The 25,197-nt window shown below is 44.1% G+C and overlaps 1 protein-coding gene across 1 annotated transcript in view; it reads left to right on the forward strand.

Moving 5' to 3' along the window:
• LOC139574797 (protocadherin Fat 2-like) overlaps positions 1-25,197 on the forward strand; it is a 74,810-nt gene that overhangs the window by 18,179 nt on the left and 31,434 nt on the right. Inside the window, exons 4-15 of the mRNA XM_071399681.1 lie at positions 1,343-1,401; positions 1,654-1,764; positions 9,397-9,606; positions 9,923-10,130; positions 14,187-14,326; positions 14,417-14,692; positions 14,914-15,124; positions 15,390-15,576; positions 15,731-19,214; positions 19,376-19,760; positions 22,373-22,569; positions 24,040-24,193. Coding sequence (XP_071255782.1) covers positions 1,343-1,401; positions 1,654-1,764; positions 9,397-9,606; positions 9,923-10,130; positions 14,187-14,326; positions 14,417-14,692; positions 14,914-15,124; positions 15,390-15,576; positions 15,731-19,214; positions 19,376-19,760; positions 22,373-22,569; positions 24,040-24,193 — 5,622 coding nt within the window. The remainder of the gene's footprint in view (positions 1-1,342; positions 1,402-1,653; positions 1,765-9,396; positions 9,607-9,922; positions 10,131-14,186; positions 14,327-14,416; positions 14,693-14,913; positions 15,125-15,389; positions 15,577-15,730; positions 19,215-19,375; positions 19,761-22,372; positions 22,570-24,039; positions 24,194-25,197) is intronic.

Here is a 25,197-nt window from a genome sequence, read left to right on the forward strand (position 1 = left end):
AGAGCTGCCTCCAGAACAACATCCACAATGAAAAAGGTTGACCTGCTGGATTGTATTGGCTAACTTCTGCAACACACATTATACTATTAAAGTATCCACAGTCCTAAAACGTTGAGTATTTTATCAAAATAACAGGTTCTAGAAATGTCTCAGAGGTTTCTTTGGTTAGACCATAAAGCCACATAAGCACTGTTAGTAAAACAGACGGTGTTGTGGGAAGACAGAAGAGTTAAACAGCTGCATGGGACTCAGACAGTGACAGGTGTGCTGGGTCATTCCACTAATTTGGTGCCTTTTGAGAAGCGGGAAAAAAACACATTTGATTTCAGCTGATTTTAACGTTCTTAAATGATCCATAAATCACCTTGTGACTGGAGGAATGGAAGCGTGTTGTGTACAACAGGGAGAGGCAGCTGAATGCAAGCTTCACAATATTCGTTTTTTTTTGTTAAAACATTTTTAACCTGTCTATTTATAGGGAACTTGTGATCATTTTTATTGTTTATTTCACTTTTGTATATTATCTACTTCACTTCACTTAACATATGTTTCCCGTGCTAATAAAGCCCCTTGAATTGAATTGAATTGAACAAGGTTGATGTGTTATGCTCGACCCGCTCACTTTTCCACTTTTCCACCACAAAAAGAGAAGAACCAGCTCACCTGCTTTTACTCTATGAATTTGAATAGTTTCAATCCATTTAAACAGGAGTTCAGTTCACAATTTTATCCAGAGCAACTTAAAGGAGCAATTAGGGTTAAGTGCCTTGCTCAAGGGCACATCTGATTTTTCACCAACTCAGCTCTGCAATTTGAACCAGCAACTTCCTGGTTATTAGCCTAATGCTCTTACCCACTAGGCTACCTGCCACCCTATCAGGGTTGACCTCAAAAAGAGCGAAGGACATCAATTAATCACTTATCATATGAAATAAATGATCTCCAGAAATGACTTTGTCAAAGTAATTAAATAACTAGGGCTTCACAATGATGGGAAACTTAGAGACATATTTTGATTAAATGGGTAAAAAATGTTATCAATTTAGCAAGCCTTTATTCATAGAAAAATCAGATTTATTGATTTATTGAACTCTCCATGTGGTCTTTATTAAATGGCACTTAATTTAATATAACAGGCTTTAAAAAAAAAATCTAATTCAATATAAAATACCAAAAGGTCGCAAAAGGCACTCATTTCGTGGAACGATACCAGCTACTGCTGTCCATGTGGGAAAGACTTCATATTGATTACCCTGTTCCTTCATCCTCCTTCCCTCCCATATTCCTTCTCCCTCTGTTTCCTTCTCTCTCTGTTTCCTTCTCTCTCTGTTTGTTTTCTTAGGCGTCATCAACACTCTGACCTCTCTGGACCGGGAACAGAAGTCTGAGCACAGTATCGAGGTAGGAGACTGAGACACCTGCTTGTCATTAAACAACATGTGCATGTTTTTATGAGATCGTTAAAAAGGCCTGAAATGAGAGCTTAAACTACTCTATAAATTATCCATAACATGTGTGGTCTTGATAAATAACATTTCTCACAAAATATATGTGATTTATGATACATAAAACTTTTTTATTTCATTTAAGTCTCAATCAAACCTCCATATCCTATTGTTAGACTAACCCGTCTTCCCCCTCTTCTCCTCTCAGGTGATAGTGTCAGACAACGGAGCTCCTGTTCTCCGCTCCACCTCTACAGTGATCATCCAGGTGCTGGATGAGAACGACAACAGACCCCAGTTCAACCACAAGCTCTTCCAGGTCTGCTTCTATTGGCTCTTTGGGGTTTCGGTTCAGCGTCCGAAAGGGCACCCTATTTCCTGCATAGGCTGTGTTTATACAGGCAGCCCAAATCTGATATTTTTTCCACTCATTTGTCTTTTGTCCAATTGCATCAGATCTTTTAACATCGGATATTTTTTTCAGAGCTGATCTGATTGGTCAAAATACCAATTAGTGAAAGCAGTGGCGGTTCCAGCTGTATGGCTTCCTGGGCGAACCCCCCCTTCAACGCCCCCCGCCCCCACAAAAAAAGCACCATTCTGCACTAACTGTTCTTTTTATTCAGACGTTTGGAACAACACAAATAAATAATCATAACATTTAAAACTATATAATTATAAAAATATATACAAAAATAAGACTCATAATAAGATAAAAATAAGTAACAAAGACAAATAGAAACAAATTTGTGTTGATTTGGCACTCGATTGTCAATACATTACCCATCTCCCAACACTGTCAACCAAGAGTCAAGACTAAACCAATTCACCTTGGTGGTGTTTAGACTACATTACCCATCTCCCAACACTGTCAACCAAGAGTCAAGACTAAACCAATTCACCTTGGTGGTGTTCAGACTACATTACCCATCTCCCAACACTGTCAACCAAGTGTCAAGACTAAACCAATTCACCTTGGTGGTGTTCAGACTACATTACCCATCTCCCAACACTGTCAACCAAGAGTCAAGACTAAACCAATTCACCTTGGTGGTGTTCAGACTACATTACCCATCTCCCAACACTGTCAACCAAGAGTCAAGACTAAACCAGTTCACCTTGGTGGTGTTTAGACTGGTTTTATATTGTTCTGAACGATTTCGCCCAAACCAGAAAAAAATGCAACAGTATGTTTGTGAAACTACTGTATATATTCACAGTGTTATGAATGAATTGTGATTTATTTGGTAGCATTTCGTAGTGTGACTTATTTTACTAGTTGCATTAGTACTGTACAAAGTTAGAGGTGCCCTATTTGATAGATTCTACCGCTCCCCCTACCTCGGGCTTCCGGTGGGGAGACCTGAGGTCAACCTACACCCGCCCCCCTCCCCATCTTGTACTTCTGAGTAGGAGACCTTCCCATGCAGTAGCCTGCCTAGCTCACAAACTAGAATCAGGGCGCCCACTCCGACAAGGTTAATTGACCCACAGTCCCACACGGTGACATGATATCATTGACGTTACGTGCAAATGAGCGAAAGAAAACCGATCGCACAAATGTCACCATTACAATTTTTTTTGTGGTGGAGCTCCGTGCCGCCCCCGGCAAAACGCCGCCCTGAGCGGCTGCCCATGTCACCTAAATCCACCACTGAGTGAAAGAAAAAACACATATACAGTGCCAGTCAAAATTTTTGACACACCTACTCATTAAAGGGTTTTTCTTTATTTGTACTATTTTCTACATTGTAGAATAATAGTGAAGACATCAAAACTATAAAAATAACACATATGGAATCATGTAGAAACCAAAAACATGCTAATTAAACAAATATAAATAGATTTTAGATTTTAGATTCTTCAAAGTAGCCACCCTTTGCCTTGATGACATCTCTCAACAAGCTTCACGAGGAATGCTTTTCCAACAGTCTTGAAGGAGTTCCCACATATGCTGAGCACTTGTTGGCTGCTTTTCCTTCACTCTGTGGTCCAACTCATCCCAAACCATCTCAGTTGGGTTGAGGTCAGTTGATTGTGGGGGCCAGGTCATCTGATGCAGCACTCCATCACTCTCCTTGTTCAAATAGCCCTTACACCGCCTGGAGGTGTTTTGGGTCATTGTCCTGTTGAAAAACAAATGATAGTCGCACTAAGCGCATTCAAGTGTGCCTTGAATTCTAAATGAATCACTGACAGTGTCACCAGCAAAGCACCCCCACATAATCACACCTCCTCCTCCATGCTTCACGGTGGGAACCACACATGCGGAGATCATCCGTTCACCTACCCAGCGTCTCACAAAAAGATGGCGGTTGGAAATCTCAAATTTGGACTCATCAAACCAAAGGACAGATTTCCCCCGGTCTAATATTGCTTGTGTTTCTTGGCCCAAGCAAGTCTTTTCTTATTATTGGTATCCGTTAGTAGTGGTTTCTTTGCAGCAAATTGACCATGAAGGCCTGATTCACGCAGTCTCCTCTGAACAGCTGATGTTGAGATGTATCTGTTACTTGTACTCTGTGAAGCATTTATTTGGGCTGCAATCTGAGGTGCAGTTAAATCTAATGAACTTATCCTCTGCAGCAGAGGTAACTCTGGGTCTTCCTTTCCTGTGGCAGTCCTCATGAGAGCCAGTTTCATCATAGTGCTTGATAGTTTTTATGACTGCACTTGAAGAAACTTTCAAAGTTCTTGAAATTTTCTGCATTGCCTGACCTTCATGTCTAAAAGTAATGAAGGACTGTTGTTTCTCTTAGCTTATTTGAGCTGTTCTTGCCATAATATAGACTTGGTCTTTTACCAAACAGGGCTATATTCTGTATACTAACCTTACCTTGTCACAACACAACTGATTGGCTCAAACGCATTAAGAAGGAAAGAAATTCTACAAATTAACTTTTAACAAGGCCGTTAATGGCCGTTAATTGAATTGCATTCCAGGTGACTATGCATGAAGCTGGTTAAGAGAACGCCAAGAGTGTGCAAAGCTGTCATCAAGGCAAACTTTTTAATATACGTTTTTATTTAACCTTTATTTAACTAGGCAAGTCAGTTAAGAACAAATTCTTATTTACAATGACGGCCTACCCCGGCCAAACCCAGACGACGCTCGGCCAATTGTGCCCTATGGGACTCCCAATCATGGCCAGATGTGATGCAGCCTGGATTCAAACCAGGGACTGCAGTGCGATCTCTTGCACTGAGATGCATTGCCTTAGACCACAGCGCCACTCGGGAGCCCAAAAGGGTGGCTACTTATATTTTTGATTTAACACTTTTTTGGTTACTACATTATTCCATATGTGTTATTTCATAGTTTTGATGTCTTCACTATTATTTAACAATGTAGAAATAGTAAAAATAAAGCAAAACACTGGAATGAGTAGGTGTGTCGAATCTTTTGACCGGTACTTTGACCGGTGGCTTGTGAAAGTATTCATCCCCCTTGGTATTTTTCCTATTTTGTTGCCTTTAAGTCATACCACAGATTCTCAATTGGATTGAGGTCTGGGCTTTGACTAGGCCATTCCAAGACATTTCAATGTTTCCCCTTAAAACATTTGAGTGTTGTTTTAGCAGTATGCGTAGGGTCATTATCTTGCTGGAAGGTGAACCTCTGTCCCAGTCTCAAATCTCTGGAAGACTGAAACAGGTTTCCCTTAAGAATTTCCCTGTATTTAGCGCCATCCATTGTTCCTTCAATTCTGACCAGTTTCCCAGTCCCTACCGATGAAAAACATCTCCACAGCATGATGCTGCCACCACCATGCTTCACTGTGGGGATGGTATTCTCGGGGTGATGAGAGGTGTTGGGTTTGCGCCAGACATAGTGTTTTCCTTGATAGCCAAAACCTCAATTTTATTCTCATCTGACCAGAGTACCTTCTTCCATATGTTTGGGGAGTCTCCCACATACCTTTTGGCGAACACCAAACGTGTTTGCTTATTTTTTTCTTTAAGCAATGGCTTTTTTTCTGGCCACTCTTCCGTAAAGCCCAGCTCCGTGGAGTGTACGGCTTAAAGTGGTCCTATGGACAGATACTCCAATCTCCGCTGTGGAGCTTTGCATCTCCTTCAGGGTTATATTTGGTCTCTTTGTTGCCTCTCTGATTAATGCCCTCCTTGTCTGGTCCGTGGGTTTTGGTGGGCGGCCCTCTCTTGGCAGGTTTGTTGTGGTGTCATATTCTTTCCATTTTTTAATAATGGATTTAATGGTGTTCTGTGGGATGTTCAAAGTTTCGGGTCTTTTTTTATAACCCAACCCTGATCTGTACTTCTCCACAACTTTGTCCCTGACCTGTTTGGAGAGCTCCTTGCTCTTCATGGTGCCCCTTGCTTAGTGGTGTTGCAGACTATGGGGCCTTTCAGAACAGGTGTATATATACTGAGATCATGTGACAGATCATGTGACACTTAGATTGCACACAGGTGGACTTTATTTAACTAAATATGTAACTTCTGAAGGTGATTGGTTGCACCAGATCTTATTTAGGGGCTTCATAGCAAAGGGGGTGTCACGTTCCTGACCTGTTTTCTCTTGTTTTGTATGTCTTTATTGGTCAGGGCGTGAGTGTTGGGTGGGTAGTCTATGTTTTGTATTTCTATGTTGGGTTTTGTGTTCGGCCTGGTATGATTCTCAATTAGAGACAGGTGTGTATCGTTTGTCTCTGATTGAGAGTCATACTAAGGCAGCCAGGGTTTCACTGGGGTTTTGTGGGTGTTTGTTCCTGTGTCAGTGTTTGGGCCACACAGGACGGTTGAAGGTTAGTCACGTTTGTTGTTTTGTAGTTTTGTAGTGTCTTGTTTGCTGTTTTCATTAAAAGTATGATTAATCACCAATCCGCATCTTGGTCCGATCCATGCTCCTCCTCGTCTGAGGAGGAGAACAACAATGACTGCCTTTACAGAAACACCCACCACAACAGGACCAAGCGGATTGGAGCCGGAGGAAAGGAACTAAAGCAATGGAGAGAAGAGGAATGGAGTTGGGAACAAATATTCAACGGAGAAGGACCCTGGGCTAAGGTTGGTGTGAATCGCCGCTCGCGGGAGGAGAAGAAGGCAGCCACAGCCCAGGAGCGGTGGATTGAGGAGGCAGCACGTATGAGAGGCTGGAAGCCCGAGAGGCTCACCCCAAAATTTCTTGGGGGGGGTCTAAAGGGGAGTGTGGCGAAGCCGGGTTGGATACCTGAGCCAACTCCCCGGGCTTGCCGTGGAGTAAGAGGGCGTCGTACTGGTCAGACACCGTGTTATGCGGTAAAGCGCACGGTGTCCCCAGTACGCGTGCTTAGCCCAGTGCGGGCTATTCCACCTTGCCGCACTGGGAGGGCTAGGTTGGGCATCGAGCCGAGTGCCATGAAGCCGGCCCAACGTATCTGGTCTCCAGTACGTCTCCTCGGGCCGGCGTACATGGCACCAGCCTTACAGGTGGTGTCCCCGGTTCGCCTGCATAGCCCAGTGCGGGCTATTCCACCTCGCCGCACTGGCAGGGCTACGGGGACCATTCAACCTGGTAAGGTTGGGGAGGCTCGGTGCTCAAGAGCACGTGTCCTCCTTCACGGTCCGGTATATCCGGCGCCACCTTCCCACCCCAGCTCAGTACCACCAGTGCCTACACCACGCACCAGGCTTCCAGTGCATCTCCAGAGCCCTGTTCCTCTTCCACGCACTCTCCCTATGGTGCGTGTCTCCAGCCCAGTGCCTCCAGTTCCGGCACCACGCACCAAGCCTCCTGTGCGTCTCCAGAGCCCTGGACGCACTGTTCCTTCTCCCCGCACTCGCCCTGAGGTGCGTGCCCTCAGCCCGGTACCTCCAGTTCCGGTACCACGCACCAGGCCTAGAGTGCGCCACGAGAGTCCAGTGTGCCCTGTTCCTGTTCCCCGCACTCGCCCTGAGGTGCGTGCCCTCAGCCCGGTACCTCCAGTTCCGGTACCACGCACCAGGCCTATAGTGCGTCTCAGCCGGCCAGAGTCTGCCGTCTGCCCAGCGGTGCCTGAACGGCCCGTCTGCCCAGCGGTGCCTGAACTGCCCGTCTGCCCAGCGGCGCCTGAACTGCCCGTCTGCCAAGCGTCATCTGAGCCATCCGTCTCCATAGCGCCATCTGAGCCATCCGTCTCCATAGCGCCATCTGAGCCATCCGTCTCCATAGCGCCATCTGAGCCATCCGTCTCCCCAGCGCCGTCTGAGCCATCCGTCTCCCCAGCGCCGTCTGAGCCATCCGTCTCCCCAGCGCCATCTGAGCCATCCGTCTCCCCAGCGCCGTCTGAGCCATCCGTCTGCCCAGTGCCGTCTGAGCCATCCGTCTGTCCCGAGCCATTAGAGCCGCCCGTCTGTCCCGAGCCGTCAGAGCCGATAGTCAGTCAGGAGCCGCTAGAGCCAGTCGTCAGTCAGGATCTGCCAGGGCCGCCAACCAGACAGGATCTGCCAGAGACGCCAACCAGACAGGATCTGCCAGAGACGCCAACCAGACAGGATCTGCCAGAGACGCCAACCAGACAGGATCTGCCAGAGACGCCAACCAGACAGGATCTGCCGGAGCCGTCAGACAGTCAGGAGCTGCCCTACAGTCATGAGCTGCCCTACAGTCATGAGCTGCCCTACAGTCAGGAGCTGCCCTACAGTCAGGAGCTGCCCTACAGTCAGGAGCTGCCCTACAGTCATGAGCTGCCCTACAGTCAGGAGCTGCCCTACAGTCATGAGCTGCCCTACAGTCAGGAGCTGCCGCCCCTTATCCCGGAGCTGCCGCCCCTTATCCCGGAGCTGCCGCCCCTTATCCCGGAGCTGCCGCCCCTTATCCCGGAGCTGCCGCCCCTTATCCCGGAGCTGCCGCCCCTTATCCCGGAGCTGCCGCCCCTTATCCCGGAGCTGCCGCCCCTTATCCCGGAGCTGCTGCCCCTTATCCCGGAGCTGCTGCCCCTTATCCCGGAGCTGCTGCCCCTTATCCCGATGCTGCCCCTTTATTTAGGTGGGTTGAGTTGGAGGGTGGTCATTGGGAGGGGGATACGGAAGCGGGGAGTGACTATGGTGGGGTGGGGACCTCGTCCACCGCCAGAGCCGCCACCGTGGACAGACGCCCACCCAGACCCTCCCCTAGACTTTGTGCTGGTGCGCCCGGAGTTCGCACCTTAAGGGGGGGGTTCTGTCACGTTCCTGACCTGTTTTCTCTTGTTTTGTATGTCTTTATTGGTCAGGGCGTGAGTGTTGGGTGGGTAGTCTATGTTTTGTATTTCTATGTTGGGTTTTGTGTTCGGCCTGGTATGATTCTCAATTAGAGACAGGTGTGTATCGTTTGTCTCTGATTGAGAGTCATACTAAGGCAGCCAGGGTTTCACTGGGGTTTTGTGGGTGTTTGTTCCTGTGTCAGTGTTTGGGCCACACAGGACGGTTGAAGGTTAGTCACGTTTGTTGTTTTGTAGTTTTGTAGTGTCTTGTTTGCTGTTTTCATTAAAAGTATGATTAATCACCAATCCGCATCTTGGTCCGATCCATGCTCCTCCTCGTCTGAGGAGGAGAACAACAATGACTGCCTTTACAGGGGGTGAATACATATAATACATATTTCCATATTTACTTATTTGTAATTTTTTGAAACAAGCACATTTTTAAAATTTCACTTCACCAATTTGGACTACTTTGTGTATGTCCATTACATGAAATCCAAATAAAAATCCATTTAAATTACAGGTTGTAATGCAACAAAATAGGAAAAATGCCAAAGGGGATGAATACTTTTGCAAGGCACTGTATATCTGAGTTGGGCTGGCTTTTTAAACGCAGCCATTGTGCACTACTTTTGACTTGGACCATATCTGGTTAAAATTAGTGCACTAATTAGGGAATAGGATGCCATTCAGCCCTACTTACTATTAAAGCACTTTGTGTCAACTGCTGATGTAATAATGGGCTTTTATAAATAAATGTGACTGATTAATTCATTGATTGGTTCCAGGTCAAACTACCTGAGCAACACAGGGGTCAGGGGGCGGAACCACAGGCGGTGGTGTGTCGTATGGTTGCCCAGGATGACGATGAAGGGCCCAATGCTGAGGTCACCTTCAGTCTCCAGGACAACCAGGACGAGAGGTTTGAGATCCATCCAGACACTGGGGAGGTGATGGCACGCGGGGACTTTACAGCAGGCAACTACAGCATCCTCACGGTACGTGGACAGGATCATAATACAACCACATAGTTAACATGTTCCACAGATTCTTCTGCTTTTCACAACCACACGCAATGGTGAAGCACTATTTAGGACACCTGCTATGCCCGAAACCAAAACAACCACATCTTCTTTCATGACTCTCGTTCACATGCAGACTGTAAACTTGCATGTGGAGTTGCACGTGAACACCACTGTGATGAACACCAACCCTGTCATGTTCTCATGTAGTGTGATGAGTAACACAAAGATCCACACCCCAGCTCAATAACATTAGCGTTGTCCTCTCCATCCCATCCCTTCCCTCTGTCAGATCAAAGCAGAGGACCATGGGAGCCCGGTGAGATCGTCGACAGTCCGCCTGGACGTAGAGTGGATCCCCAAGCCGACGCCCACCTCCGATCCGCTGACGTTTGACGAGCCACTCTTCACCTTCGCTGTCATGGAGACAGATCCTGTCACTCACATGGTGGGGATCATCCTCACGGAGACACAGAGGCTACTGTGGTATGACATCACAGGTGAGGACTAATATCGGTAACTCTGACGTCAAATCAAATCAAAGCAAACTTTTCTTGGTCACATACACATGGTTAGCAGATGTTAATGCGAGTGTAGCGAAATGCTTATGCTTCTAGTTCCGACCGTGCAGTAATATCTAACAAGTAATCTAACAATTTCACAACAACTACCTTATACACACAAGTGTAAAGGAATGAATAAGAATATGTACATATAAATATATGGATGAGTGTTGGCCGAGCGGCATAGGCAAGATGCAGTGGATGGTATAGAGTACAGTATATACATATGAGATGAGTAATGTAGGGTATGTAAACATTATATATGGCTTTGTTTAAAATGACTAGATGTGTTTAAAGTGATGTGTGGAGATGTGCAGTATGTCGTGTGTTGATGATATGGACCATGCATAAGTACAGCTAAGTGTTTTTATAGTGTGTAGAATTACAGCCTATTTTATAGAAACTAACATCCTGGAAAATATGATCAGATGTGTGTAATTTAATGTTTTTATAGAAAAAAGTTATCTTTGTTGACACAATAAAGGCTTAGAGTAAAGTTACCGTAAAAGTAGTTGTTTTATCAAACGGAATGAGTCAAAATGATCTATCAACATTTCACACATTTTTGGAATGTACTTTAAAGGCAAGTCAAAGCGTGACCAATCAAAGATTGCAAATGGATTGTGAAGGAAAATAGATTATTATTGATGATGAGAATCTGGCATGGAGTCGTGTTTTGCTGTGCGCTGTGAGTTTTGCTGTGCGCTGTGTGTTTTGCTGTGCACTGTGAGTTTTGCTGTGCACTGTGTGTTTTGCTGTGCGCTGTGAGTTTTGCTGTGCGCTGTGTGTTTTGCTGTGCGCTGTGAGTTTTGCTGTGCGCTGTGTGTTTTGCTGTGCGCTGTGAGTTTTTCTGTGCGCTGTGTGTTTTCCTGTGCGCTGTGAGTTTTGCTGTGCGCTGTGAGTTTTGCTGTGCACTGTGTGTTTTGCTGTGCGCTGTGAGTTTTGCTGTGCGCTGTGAGTTTTGCTGTGCGCTGTGTGTTTTGCTGTGCGCTGTGAGTTTTGCTGTGCGCTGTGAGTTTTGCTGTGCGCTGTGAGTTTTGCTGTGCGCTGTGAGTTTTGCTGTGCGCTGTGAGTTTTGCTGTGCGCTGTGAGTTTTGCTGTGCGCTGTGAGTTTTGCTGTGCGCTGTGAGTTTTGCTGTGCGCTGTGTGTTTTGCTGTGCGCTGTGTGTTTTGCTGTGCACTGTGTGTTTTGCTGTGCGCTGTGAGTTTTGCTGCGCGCTGTGAGTTTTGCTGTGCGCTGTGTGTTTTGCTGTGCACTGTGAGTTTTGCTGTGCACTGTGAGTTTTGCTGCGCGCTGTGTGTTTTTCCGTGCACCATGTAAACTATAATGGTAGATTGAGTTCATGTCACTCTGCTGTTGAACAGAGCAGCAGGCCTGGTCTCGGTGTGGCAGATAAGACCTCAGCGAGGGGCAGGGGCCCAGTGTGTGTGTGTGTGTGTGTGTGTGTGTGTGTGTGTGTGTGTGTGTGTGTGTGTGTGTGTGTGTGTGTGTGTGTGTGTGTGTGTGTGTGTGTGTGTGTGTGTGTGTGTGTGTGTGTGTGTGTGTGTGTGTGTGTGTGTGTGTGTGTGTGTGTGTGTGTGTGTGTGTGTGTGTGTGTGTGTGTGTGTGTGCCCTACACCCCAGCACGAGGGGAACAAAGCCATATTTCCTCAGATGAAGGGCCAGGACACGACAGGATAGGCAGAGTCTAACTCTGATGGATCTGCCTCACGCGGCCACGTGGCAGAACACGTTGTTGACCCTTTGCTAAAGTATTCATCTAGCTCTTTGACATTGAAATTAACTTGGATTAACTTGGAAAAAATAAGGTTTGATCCCAAACACCAATTATGGTAGCACATTAAAATAAGACTATGGTATTAACATTTCTGCTGCATAGATATGTTTGTGAAAATATTCCCATGAAAGCAAGGCTTTGTTGTGGGACATACAGTACCAGTCAAAAGTTTGGACACGGCTACTCATTCCAGCGTTTTTCTCTCTTTTTCTTCTTCCAGGGTCTCTTCTTATTATTGGTGTGCTTTAGTAGTGGTTTCATTGCAGCAATTCGACCACGAAGGCCAGATTCACAGAGTCTCCTCTGAACAGTTGATGTTGACATATGTCTGTTGCTGGAGCTCTGTGAAGCATTTATTTGTGCTGCAATCGGAGGTGCAGTTAACTCTAATGAACTTTGAAGAATCTTCAATAGAAAATATATTTAGATTTGTTTAACACTTTTTTGGTTACTACATGATTCCATATGTGTTATTTCATAGTTTTGATGTCTTCACTTTTATTCTACAATGTAGAAAATAGTAAAAAATTAAGAAAAACCCTTGAATGAATACGTGTGTCCAAACTTTTGACTGGTACTGTACATTAACCGAACCATGGTATTGTAGATAGTGTCTTGAAAAGAATTTGCTGGCTAAATGTGGCAGCCAATGCAGTTCTAATGCGTTGCCCTCAGCTTTTCATTTGACTTGATCTTTGACCCTGACAGCTGCTTTTCAACCCATTATATATTTAAGCAATCTATGACTTCTCTTTCAAACCGTCTGGCAATATTTTTTATCTGGGCATTGGATACTTTGGGTGTTTGATTTTTCCGCAGGTTAGCGTTTTTCATCATGAATCTTGTTTTACAGGCAGCTTTGCAGTGTGGTCACGAGCTGGCACAGCCACAAAGTCATAAAATCTGATTTTAAACCTAAACCTAACTTTAACCACACTGCTAACCCTAATGCCTAACCCTAACCTTAACCACACTGCTAACCCTAATGCCTAACCCTAACCTTAACCACACTGCTAACCCTAATGCCTAACCCTAACCTTAACCACACTGCTAACCCTAATGCCTAACCCTAACCTTAACCACACTGCTAATCTTTACCTTAAATTAAGACCAAAAGCAAACATCCCACTGGGCACACACTGGTTGAATCAACGTTGTGGGAAGATGGGAAGATTCATGCCAATTAACATCAACATCAACCATCAATCAAGTTTTTTTCAAATGTTGCAAAAGCACCAACTAGAAATCTAAACATATGATACATTTTTCAATAATGCTCAACATTTTGTGGGAGAAGTGACATTTTTAAAATTCCCTATTTTCATGTAGTCCCACTGGTAATATTAGAAGGTAAAGCTTGTTTTAAAATGGAGTCATGTGAGCCTTGAAAAGGTGCATCTATTTCTTAATAAACACCATCTGGCTGAACAAGCATGAGCTTTACCCCTACTGTTCACGGCGTCTGTTCAAAGTGTGTCGCTGCCAAATTTTTCCCCTTAAACAATTGTGTTACACTTATTCTGGTACACTTGGACACGGGGGGGTAGACCCTTTTCTGCAACCTTGTTTTCTGTCATCAATACACACATGGCTGAACATGTGAGGATGACGGTGGTTCGTTGGCCCCATACTGTCAGATTGTTGGCTTTTTGCTCTCAGTAAACGAGGCATAGTACGCACAGGGAGTAATGCTTCTTAACTGTTGAGGGTGCAATACAGTATGTGTGTTTGTGGCCATGTTCAGTGAGAGGAGGGCCTCTTAGCTCATATTCTGTATTCACACGCACTCATTCGGGGCGATGGCCGTCATTCAAAGCGGTGAAACAGTAGTTTTTGGAATGTTTTCTTGTCTTTCCTACTGTCCTGACTGGGCAAACTCCGTTTCCAGTGGACGCTCCAAACAGCTGCCCACACGTCCATCTGTAGAAAGAATGATCCTCCAATCACAGCCAAGTCATTATGATTCTGGGTGACACACCTGTGTGTCACAACTGCTGTATAGGCTCTCACTCACTCCTCCAATAAGGCCATTGGAGCCAGTTTCAGTAACAGACACACACGAAGCCAAACATCCTGAGGGGCTCTGGGCAGGCTTCCACTGAGGCCTTTCAACAGTCAAAATGTAGAACTGTCAAACTTCAAACTGTCCTTGTATTGGCTGATGGAATGATATCGATTTATTTATACCGTCTCCTATCTGTTGTGTTGTTCCCAGGGGGCGATGAAGAGCAGGACTTTGACATTGACAGGAACACAGGAAGCATCGTGATCGCCAGGCCTCTGGATGCAGGGAAGAAGTCAACCTATAATCTGACTGTACAGGTTACAGACGGACATCAGGTCGCAACCACACAGGTGATACACATATGAAATACATAGTAAATTAGTAGTTATGGTAAAACTTTTGATTAAGTTGCTCTTCCTGTCTGTCTGTCTGTCTCCTAGACATATATCAGTGTGCTGGACATGAACGAGCATCGACCCATGTTCATGGAGTCCATCTACGAGGTCAGAGTACCGGAAGACACCTCTCCACGGAAGGACATCCTCCACATCTCTGCTCAGGACCGAGACAGCAACAGCAAACTCATCTACTCGCTCCACAGCAGCGTCCATCCAGACAGCCTGAAGAACTTCCATCTGGACCCTAAGAGTGGTGTTCTGGTGATAACTGAGCAGCTGGACCGTGAGAAGCGTTCTGTGCACACGCTCATTGTGATGGTAACGTTGTTGATATTTTTAGTGATGTCTACTTTTCATCTTCCCTCGCCGTTTGAAAACACGATGATCTAAAGTACAGCGTATCTATCATAACAGTTTTACAAAGTACTCTCTGTCAGATTATGGCAGTCGTTTTTTTTTTGGTTATCTAGGAGTTTGAATTTGGATTAAGTTAACGTCCCTACACTGTCCTGCTCTCACCATCTCCTTTTACTCTGTAGGTTCGAGATCAGAAGATGCCAGTGAAAAGAAACTTTGTGAAGGCAGTGGTTTATGTGGAGGACTGCAACGACCACTCTCCTGCCTTCATGGCAGCCGGCTATGAGGGCACTATCACCAATCTGGCTGCGGCTGGGACAGAGGTGCTGCGTGTCAAGGCTCTGGATAAGGACATGGGGAGCAACGCTCAGATTATTTACTCCCTTCACTCAGGTACAACACAGATCAGAGATTATGAGGGGTAGATTATGATGGATTTGAATTGTGAATGTTCTTCAAGCATGATAATCTGTTTTTAGCATTCTTTAAAAGAGTGCTATAGAAGTATAGTCTATTCTAAAATCATTCTTTGAGATAGATTTGTACTTTACCCTCACATATAGGCAAATGTGTTGACAATTTAAAACATTATATACACCAAAAATATGTTTGTAAAATAATTTGGTCATTTTTATTTGGTCATTGTTCGTCTTTCCAGGGAATGTCGACAACACCTTTGACATTGATGGCGAGCTGGGGAGTATCACTATCGCCAAACCTCTGGACAGCCTACCCCAGGAGCAGTTCCATCTGACAGTGAAAGCCACAGACCAGGGTTTCCCCCAGCACAGCGACCTCTGTTCTGTCTCCATCACCGTCCTGCTCTCAGACAGAACCCCTCCCAGGTTAATATGTATATAACGTAGTATTATGTTGTTTGATCATTCTTAAATGTTTTAATTTGTAAATTGTATCAAGTAATTCAACGTCAGCTACTATTGATATTATGTACTGCTTTCCTAATTGTTAATAAAAACCATTATCTTTTCTCTCTCCCAGGTTCCCCTCTGATGAGTACTTCTCAGAGGTCAGTGAAGCCAGTCCTCTGGGAACTCCCGTGATCACTGTCTCTGCAGCCAGCCCATCCGCAGTCCACTACAGCATCAAAGATGGAGACCCTAACGGAACGTTCCACATCAATGCAGAGTCCGGAGTTCTCTCGGTCCAAATGAGCCTCAACTTCGAGGAGTGTTTCTCGTACAGACTCGAAGTGCGTGCTAGCACCTCGACAGGATCCTCGTCAGATACGGTTGTTTACGTCTATGTGATGGATGAGAATGATAACCTACCGGTGTTCCTCCAGGAGAGATTCCATGGCCAGATTAGTGAGTCTGCTCACATAAACAGCATGGTGATGGGGGAGAGCAACACACCTCTGGTGATACGAGCCTCTGATGCTGACAGGGACTCTAACTCTCTCCTAGTCTTCCAAATCCTGGATCCGGAAGCGATGAAAGTCTTCAAGATAGATCCAAACATGGGTACACTCTCTGTGATATCGGAGGTGGACTTTGAAGAAACACCTGAGTTTAGCTTCAGCATTCAGGTACGGGACTCAGGGGAACCGTCGCTGTGCGCAGCAGAGCCAGCCAGAGTCACAATCCGTGTCCTGGATTTTAACGACTGTTCCCCCAAATTTGCTAGGCCGGTATACGAGTTGTCCATCGTCTTCCCTCCTGTCAGAGAGATGGAGGTTGTACGGGTCATGGCACAAGATGCAGATTCAGCTGTCTCGTACAGCCTCATAGAGGGCAACCTTCAAGATGCTTTTCTCATTCATCCTTCCACTGGTACTATCTCTGTAAACAATGTTTCAGAGTTTAAATCATTTTACCAGCTGCTGGTCAAAGCCTCTGATGGCCTGTACAAAGACCTTGCCACAGTTAAGATAAACGTCACCAACATAACAGCAGGCGGCCATCTTAAATTTGAGCAGGGATTGTATGCAGCCACCATTGAGGAGAACTCGATGACGGTCAAAATGTTAGCTGTGTTGAGAGCTTCAGGTAGTTACTTGAACGAGCCTCTGATTTACTCTGTACTGAACCCAATGGGACGGTTTGCTATAGTCCCAACATCAGGCGTGCTTGAGACCACCGGCGTCCCCTTCGACAGAGAGGAGCAGGATGTCTATGACATAGTGGTGGAGGTGAGAGACATGAGGAGTCCCCCTCGTTGGGCAATAACCCACGTCAACATTTACATAGTTGACATCAATGACAATCCACCGAGGTTCTTGAACCTGCCTCACTCCATGATGATCTCTGAAGACACGGACCCAGGAGATGTAATCTTTCAAGTCATGGCGTCCGACAGTGATCTTGGAGAAAATGGCTCTATTATGTACTTGTTGGAGGAGGATTTTGATCTCTTTAGGATAGACCCTTATGTTGGTGACGTGTCCCTTCAGCGGCCTATAGACTTTGAAGCTACCAATAAATATGCCCTGACTGTCCTGGCCACAGATGAGGGCTCGCCCAGTTGGACCACTTCAGCAGAGCTGAGTATCACTTTGAGAAATTGCACCAACCCCATTTTTCAGACTTTGCTCTATCTTCTGAAAGTCCCTGAAAACATATCTCCCTTCACCACCATCTTGCATGTACAAGCAAGAAACCCTGAAGGATACCGGCTTATTTACAATCTGGAAGAGAAGAATGCCTCAAAAAACTTTCACATAGATTTTAAAACAGGAGTGTTGAGTGTCACTGATTTATTGGACTATGAAAGTCAGACAATGCATCTATTGACGGTACGAGCCACTGACTCTGTGACAGGCTCCTTTTCAGAGGCCGCTGTCGGAATAGAGGTTGAAGATGTTAACGATAACGCTCCAGTCTTCTCCAAGCTGACTGACACAGTGGATATACCTGAAGGATTACCCATAGGCACGTCTGTGTTACAGATATCAGCCACAGATAGAGACTCAGGCAGGAATAGAGACTTAACCTTCCATATTTTGGGGACGGGGGAAAATGAAACGGACTTCTTTAAAATAGACCCCCAGAGTGGTCTAATTGTTACAACACAGGTGTTGGACTATGAGAAGACAAAACACTTCCAGTTAAAGATCAAAGCCATAGATAATGGCACGAACCCATTGAGCAGGGATGCCTATGTCATTGTTAACGTAACCGATGTCAACGATAACCCTCCAAACTTCTCCAAGACCCACTATCACGCAACACTGGATGAATTGGCCAAATGTGGCCACATCGTCATAAGAATTCAAGGTTTGGACCCCGACACAAGAGACTTGAACAATCTACAGTATAAGATCCTCTCAGGTAATGAGGGAAGATACTTCGCCATCAACGAATCCTCCGGGATTATCTCCTTTTCTAACGTCTGCAAGAGAAATGTGGACCCATTCTACAACCTCACCGTGGCTGTGTCAGATGGAGTTTTCCAGAACACAGCCCCTGTGAACATTGATATGATGAACACTAATAAACACAGCCCCTATTTCAACAAAAACATTTACGAGGCGGAACTAGCTGAGAACGCTGAGGCTGGAACACGTGTGATTCGCCTGGCCGCCATAGATCCTGACGATGGACCTTACGGCAGTGTGGACTACACCATCATCAACAAACTGGCAGATGACAAATTCTCCATAGACAAGAATGGACAGATCGTAACATCTCAACCTTTAGATCGAGAGAACCCATCTCAAAGAGTGATCGCCATCAAGGTGATGGCTAAAGATGGCGGAGGGAAAGTAGCGTTCTGCACTGTGAAGATTATCCTGACAGATGAGAATGATAATGCCCCTCAGTTCAAAGCATCAGAGTATCAGGTCTCAATCCAGTCTACTGTAAACAAAGGTTCTCCAGTGATTCAGATAATGGCATACGATGCAGACGACGGTAAAAATGCTGACGTCACCTACACCGTGGACGAAGCAGAGGAAGTGACCCAGGACATCATCGAGATCAACCCCTTCACTGGCATAGTCAGCGTCAAAGAGAGCCTGATAGGTCAAGAGAACAAGATATTAAACTTCAAAGTCAAGGCTCGGGACGGCGGATTACCGTTCTACAACTCCACGGTTCCGGTGCAGGTGAAAGTAGTACCACCTGAGGTCCCTCTTCCGAAGTTCTCCGAGCCGCTGTACACTTTCTCCGCAGCCGAGGACATCTCCATTGGAACAGAGATCGGGACGATCAAGGCCGACTCTGACATGCCAGTCATCTACAGCCTGGTCAATGGCAACACAGTGGAGAGTAACAGAGACAGAGTGTTTGCTCTGGATAAAGAGAGCGGTACTCTACTCGTCCAGAAGAGCATTGACCACGAGAGGACCAAGTGGTATCAGATAGATGTTATTGCTCAAGGCAACCACAACGGGACCGACGTGGCCTCGCTGGTGTCGGTCAGCATCCAGGTCCAGGATGTGAATGACAACGTGCCGGTGTTCGAGGCCAACCCTTACAAGGCCTTCCTGGCTGAGAACATGCGACCAGGAACCACCGTCATCCAGGTATGTTTTTTCAGATCTTTTTTTCATTGATATAATATTTTTGTACTTGAATGTTGTATGCAATTCTTTATGATTTCTGTGTTCAAGATGTGCAAATCAAATTCCCTTTTGGGGCAGTTTAGTTTTAATTAATTTATCCTTTCATCCATTCATCCATCCAGGTGACTGCCAACGACCCTGACCAGGACACCAATGGACAGGTGACCTACACCTTGGAAGCCGAACCCGATGACGTCGCCGATGTCTTCTCCATCGACAGTGAGAGCGGTTGGATAACTACTCTGAGAGAAACGGACTGTGAGATGACTCAGCACTACAGCTTCACAGTGGTGGCTACTGACCACGGGGGGGAGGTTAAGCTCTCGTCCTCAGTTCTAGTGGAGGTGACGGTGACTGACGAGAACGACAACCCTGCTCGGTTCACGGAGGACGTGTACCATGGGTCTGTCATGGAGAACACTAGGCCTGGGGAGGTCATCATGAGCCTGACGACCGTTGATATGGATGTGACTAAAGAGAACAGGCAGATCACGTGTTACATCACAGGTGAGTCTTGTTGATTGATTCATTTGATTGATTGAATGATTGATCACATACACATTTTTTTAAGTAGTTGATTAATCGTTTTCTCAGACCTATCAGCATTATGAACAGTATTTAAATAAGAAACAGATGGGCACAGTACTTCTCCAGAGCAATTTATCTACTATAATGGCTTATTATAACAGAGCAATATATCTATACTAAAGTCATGGTTTATTATAACAGAGCAATTTATCTACTATAATGGCGTATTATAACAGAGCAATATATCTACTATAATGGCGTATTATAACAGAGCAATATATCTACTATAATGGCGTATTATAACAGAGCAATATATATTCTATAATGTCTCATTATAACAGAGCAATATATCTACTATAATGGCTTATTATAACAGAGCAATATATTGTTGTGTCTTTGGCTATGCCGGATTAAGTGATATGACATGCTATTCTATAAAATCCTTTCTCTGTAATTAATATTACCTGATTGAGCTAATCATGTAAATGTAATTAACTAGAAAGTCGGGGCACAACGAAATAATATTTATAGAGCAGTTATCTTCCGAATAAACTCTTAAAGACCTAGTAATATTTTACATCAATAGCAGTCAATATCATTCGTCACCTTATTTCAGTCTCATCTGAAAGTTGTAAATTCTTGGTTATCTTCACGAACCCTAGCTAACAAGTTGAATCAGCAATACAAAATTGGGTTTAATTATTTATTTACTAAATACCTAACTAATCACACAGAATTACATATACGCAGAATGAATCATACCTTGATTACAAATGATGTCATAAAGGAAAACGTCCCTAGCGGACGGAACAGATATGAGAGCTGGTTACACAAAGAAAAGGGGGGTTGGGTTTGAGTGAAAGAGCGGGAAGACTGAAGAACAAAGGGAGAAGCGATGTCTCTAGGCAGCTACTCTATCGTAAATACAGAATCTTATGCATTCTAAATGACCGCCCATTTGGAAAAGGAAAATGCAATAAATATTTACTCTGAGCTGCGCTTCAATAGGTTGGTGGTAGATGGAAGGCTGTGTTTCCCAACAGAGTCCTTTGTCCTTTGATTAGTGTCTCTGGTGGTGAACGGGAAACGTTGTAGTGTCGTCGTTGTGTGGTAGACGGGATACTCTGTCTGTCCTTTCCTAGCCCACGTTTACAGTGGCCGCTGCTACCTCAACGGCTAGGAGGTATCACTTCTGTAGCGAATAAGAGTTCAACGTTCATACCATTCGCAACCAAAGCTCACGCAAAGGTTGGCTTCGTTCTGTAGTTATTATCTGAACCCTTCTGACATCGGATCGTCATCCTAATGTACCCGGAACAGAAGGTTACATTTTCGTCAAGGGCTTATATAGTGGAGGGAGAAGGGTGTGTTTCTTAGTTTATAACACATGTCTCTTCACAGGGGCGGGCCACTGATTGAGCAGAGCCCTAACCTTATGAAAACCCAAATCTCTCATTTGGAGGCTAAAATTACATTTAATCTTTTCACAAATAATTTTATATTTAAACATTTGAATTGCACAACAATTCCATGTGAATCTGATAACTATAATGTGTAGACTTTCCCAGATACTGTTTAGGTCGTCCTGTCATCAGTCATAATGTCTCAGATGGCAACCGAACTGACATCATATTCATTAAGTACCAACGCATATTTTCAACTGGTTCTATTACTGAAATATAGTTCCTTTCCCTCCACTTGTTTGATGTTCCCAGACTCTCTATGTTTAACAAAGGCTATTCAAGAGTCCTTCTGTAGAGTCAAGAGAGAGGGAAAGGAGAAAGGTATTTATGGGGGGGGGGTCATAAACCTTACCCACAGGCCAACTTCATGACAATATCTTCTATAATGGCTCATTATAACAGAGCAATTTATATACTGTAATGGCTCATTATAACAGAGCAATATATATATACTATAGTCATGGTTTATTATAACAGAGCAGTATATCTACTTTAATGGCGTATTATAACAGAGCAATATGTCTTCTATAATGGCTTATTATAACAGAGCAATATATATATACTATAATCATGGCTTATTATAACAGAGCAATATTTATTCTATAATGGCGTATTATAACAGAGTAATATATATATACTATAGTCATGGGTTATTATAACAGAGCAATTTATCTACTATAATGGCTTATTATAACATAGTAAATTATATATACTATAGTCATGGGTTATTATAACAGAGCTATATATCTACTATAATGGCTTATTATAACAGAGCAATATGTCTTCTATAATGGCTTATTATAACAGAGCAATATGTCTTCTATAATGGCTTATTATAACAGAGCTATATGTCTACTATAATGGCTTATTATAACAGAGCAATATGTCTTCTATAATGGCTTATTATAACAGAGCTATATGTCTTCTATAATGGCGTATTAAAGCAGAGCAATATATCTACTATAATAATGGCTTATGATAACAGAGCAACATATCTCCTATAATGGTTCATTCTAAGTGTAAAAGTGACTACATTGACAGGAAGAAATGTGGTGGTGATGATCAAACTCATGTAGGCCTCCAGGTAGCGTTGACATTGATGTATTACATTCAAATGTTTTTCCTTAGACGGAGACCCATTGGGCCAGTTCTCCATTCTGCAAGAGGGAGAGGAATGGGGGCTGGTCCTCAAAGAGTCTCTTGACCGTGAAGCTAAAGATAAGTACTCCCTGAAGATAACCGTTACAGACGGGAGATTCGAGGCCCATGCCACTGTAGAGGTCCATGTCCTAGACATCAACGATAACAGTCCTCTGTGTGTGCAGGTACGTCAGTCAGCCATGACACGACAGTATATATTTAGATTCCTGTAGATGATATACTACACGTCTTATGCAACATCTTAAACACGTTGTACCGACATAGGACTTTATAACAGTTCATACATACAGTTCCTTTGGAGACTTTTCAGACCCTTTTTCTTTTTCCAAATTATGTTACGTTACAGCCTTATTCTAAAATGGATTAAATAAAAAATTATCTTCAGCGATCTACACACAATACAACATAATGATTAAGTGAAAACAGGTTATAAATAAATACCTTATTTACATAAGTATTCACACCCTTTGGTATGAGACTCGAAAATGAGCTCAGGTGCATCCTATTTTCAATGATCATCCTTGAAATGTTTCTTCAACTTGATTGGAGTCCACCTGTGGTAAATTCAATTGATTGACATGATTTAGAAAGGCACACAACTGTCTATAAAAGGTCCAACATGACAGTGCATGTCAGAGCGAAAACCAAGCCATAAAGTGGAAGGAGTTGCCCGTAGAGCTCCGAGGCAGGATTGTGTCGAGGCACAGATCTGGGGAAGAGTACCAAAAAATGTCTACAGCATTGAAGGTCCCTAAGAACACCGTGGCCTCCATCATTCTTAAATAGAAGAAGTTTGGAACCACCAAGACTCTTCCTAGAGCGGGCCGCCCGGCCAAACTGAGCAATCGGTGGAGAAGGGCCTTGGTCAGGGACCAAGAACCCGATTGTCACTCTGACAGAGCTCTAGAGTTCATCTGTGGAGATGGGAGAACCTTCCAGAAGGACAACCATCTCTGCAGCACTCCACCAAACAGGCCTTTATGGCCACTCTTCATTAAAAAGCACATGACAGCCCACTTGGAGTTTGCCAAAAGATTGAACTCTTTGGACTGAATGCCAAGCTTCATGTCTCGAGGAAACCTGAGACCATCCCTACGGTGAAGCATGGTGGTGGCAGCATCATGCTGATGGGTTGTTTTTCAGCGGCAGGGACTGGGAGACTAGTCAGGATTGAGGCAAAGATGAACAAAGCAAAGTAAAGAGAGATTCTTGATGAAAACCAAAGAATGGGAGAAACTCCCCAAATACACATATGCCAAGCTTGTAGCGTCATACCCAAGAAGACTCGAGGCTGTAATCGCTTTACTGAGTAAAGGGTCTAAATACTTATGTAAATGTGATATTTCCGTATTTTTCTTTTTTTAGAAATACATTTGCAAAAATGTCTAAAAACCTGTTTTTGCTTTGACATTATGGGGTATTGTGTGTTGATTGATGAGGGGAAAAAACGATGTAATCAATTTTAGAATAAGGCTTTACCGTAACTAAATGTGGAAAAAGTCAAGGGGTCTGAATACTTTCCGAAGGCACTCTCATAACACATCCATCAGCGGTAGCCTACCTAAGCATGAATTAAATGCCTATGTCAACAACTGCAATTTGACCTAAGATGTAGCTAACTATCAATGTTTCAGTTGCTGTACACAGAGGTTGTCGTGGAGAATTCCCCGTCACGCATGTTCATCGTGAAGGTTTCAGCGTCGGACCCAGACATCGGCACCAATGGACAAGTGTCCTACACCCTCCACGGCCCCAACGCAGACAAGTTCCATCTTGATCAAAAGACAGGTTAGAGACATATTTTATTTGGGGTCTAAGCAAAAAGAGGCCCTAATTGAAATCTGTTTTTGTTTGAGTTGAGAGATTGCATCTCCATTCTTACAAAATACTTAAGCTGAGGTCTTCAAGAAGACAAGATAGTGTACCGTCAGACCAACACAAAGGTTTGGTGTTTTTTATATATTTGGTGCTTTGGCTTCTCGTCAACCATACTTCCTGTTTGTCATAGCACTAGTCTATCATCAATCTCTCTTCATTATTGTAAGTCAAACAGAGCACATAATATTAAGAATGTGTGCTATCACATTACATATATGCTAGGAGAAGCTTTGATATGGCCTTCAATCCAAAGTAATGTTATGACACTGGTAGCACGGTGAATGACTACCAGAAATGTAAACATTTTGTGATTTATATGTACTTCTCGCGGTTTTGTTCTTGATTAGATTTCAGCAAATATTTTGTCAAATGTTTTTAAAGAATGTATAGGCCTACTGTCTGGCCCTTTTCCCCACCATTTTGATATACATCTCAGTGTTTTTCCCCACCATTTTGATATACATCTGTGTTTTTCCCCACCATTTTGATATACATCTCAGTGTTTTTCCCCACCATTTTGATATACATCTCAGTGTTTTTCCCCACCATTTTGATATACATCTCAGTGTTTTCCCCCACCATTTTGATATACATCTCAGTGTTTTCCCCCACCATTTTGATATACATCTCAGTGTTTTCCCCCACCATTTTGATATACATCTCAGTGTTTTTCCCCACCATTTTGATATACATCTCAGTGTTTTCCCCCACCATTTTGATATACATCTCAGTGTTTTCCCCCACCATTTTGATATACATCTCAGTGTTTTCCCCCACCATTTTGATATACATCTCAGTGTTTTTCCCCACCATTTTGATATACATCTCAGTGTTTTCCCCACCATTTTGATATACATCTCAGTGTTCTCCCCAACCATTTTGATATACATCTCAGTGTTTTTCTCCACCATTTT

This window comes from Salvelinus alpinus, chromosome 4 (assembly GCF_045679555.1).
Source record: "Salvelinus alpinus chromosome 4, SLU_Salpinus.1, whole genome shotgun sequence".
In the NCBI taxonomy this organism is placed as follows: domain Eukaryota; kingdom Metazoa; phylum Chordata; class Actinopteri; order Salmoniformes; family Salmonidae; genus Salvelinus; species Salvelinus alpinus.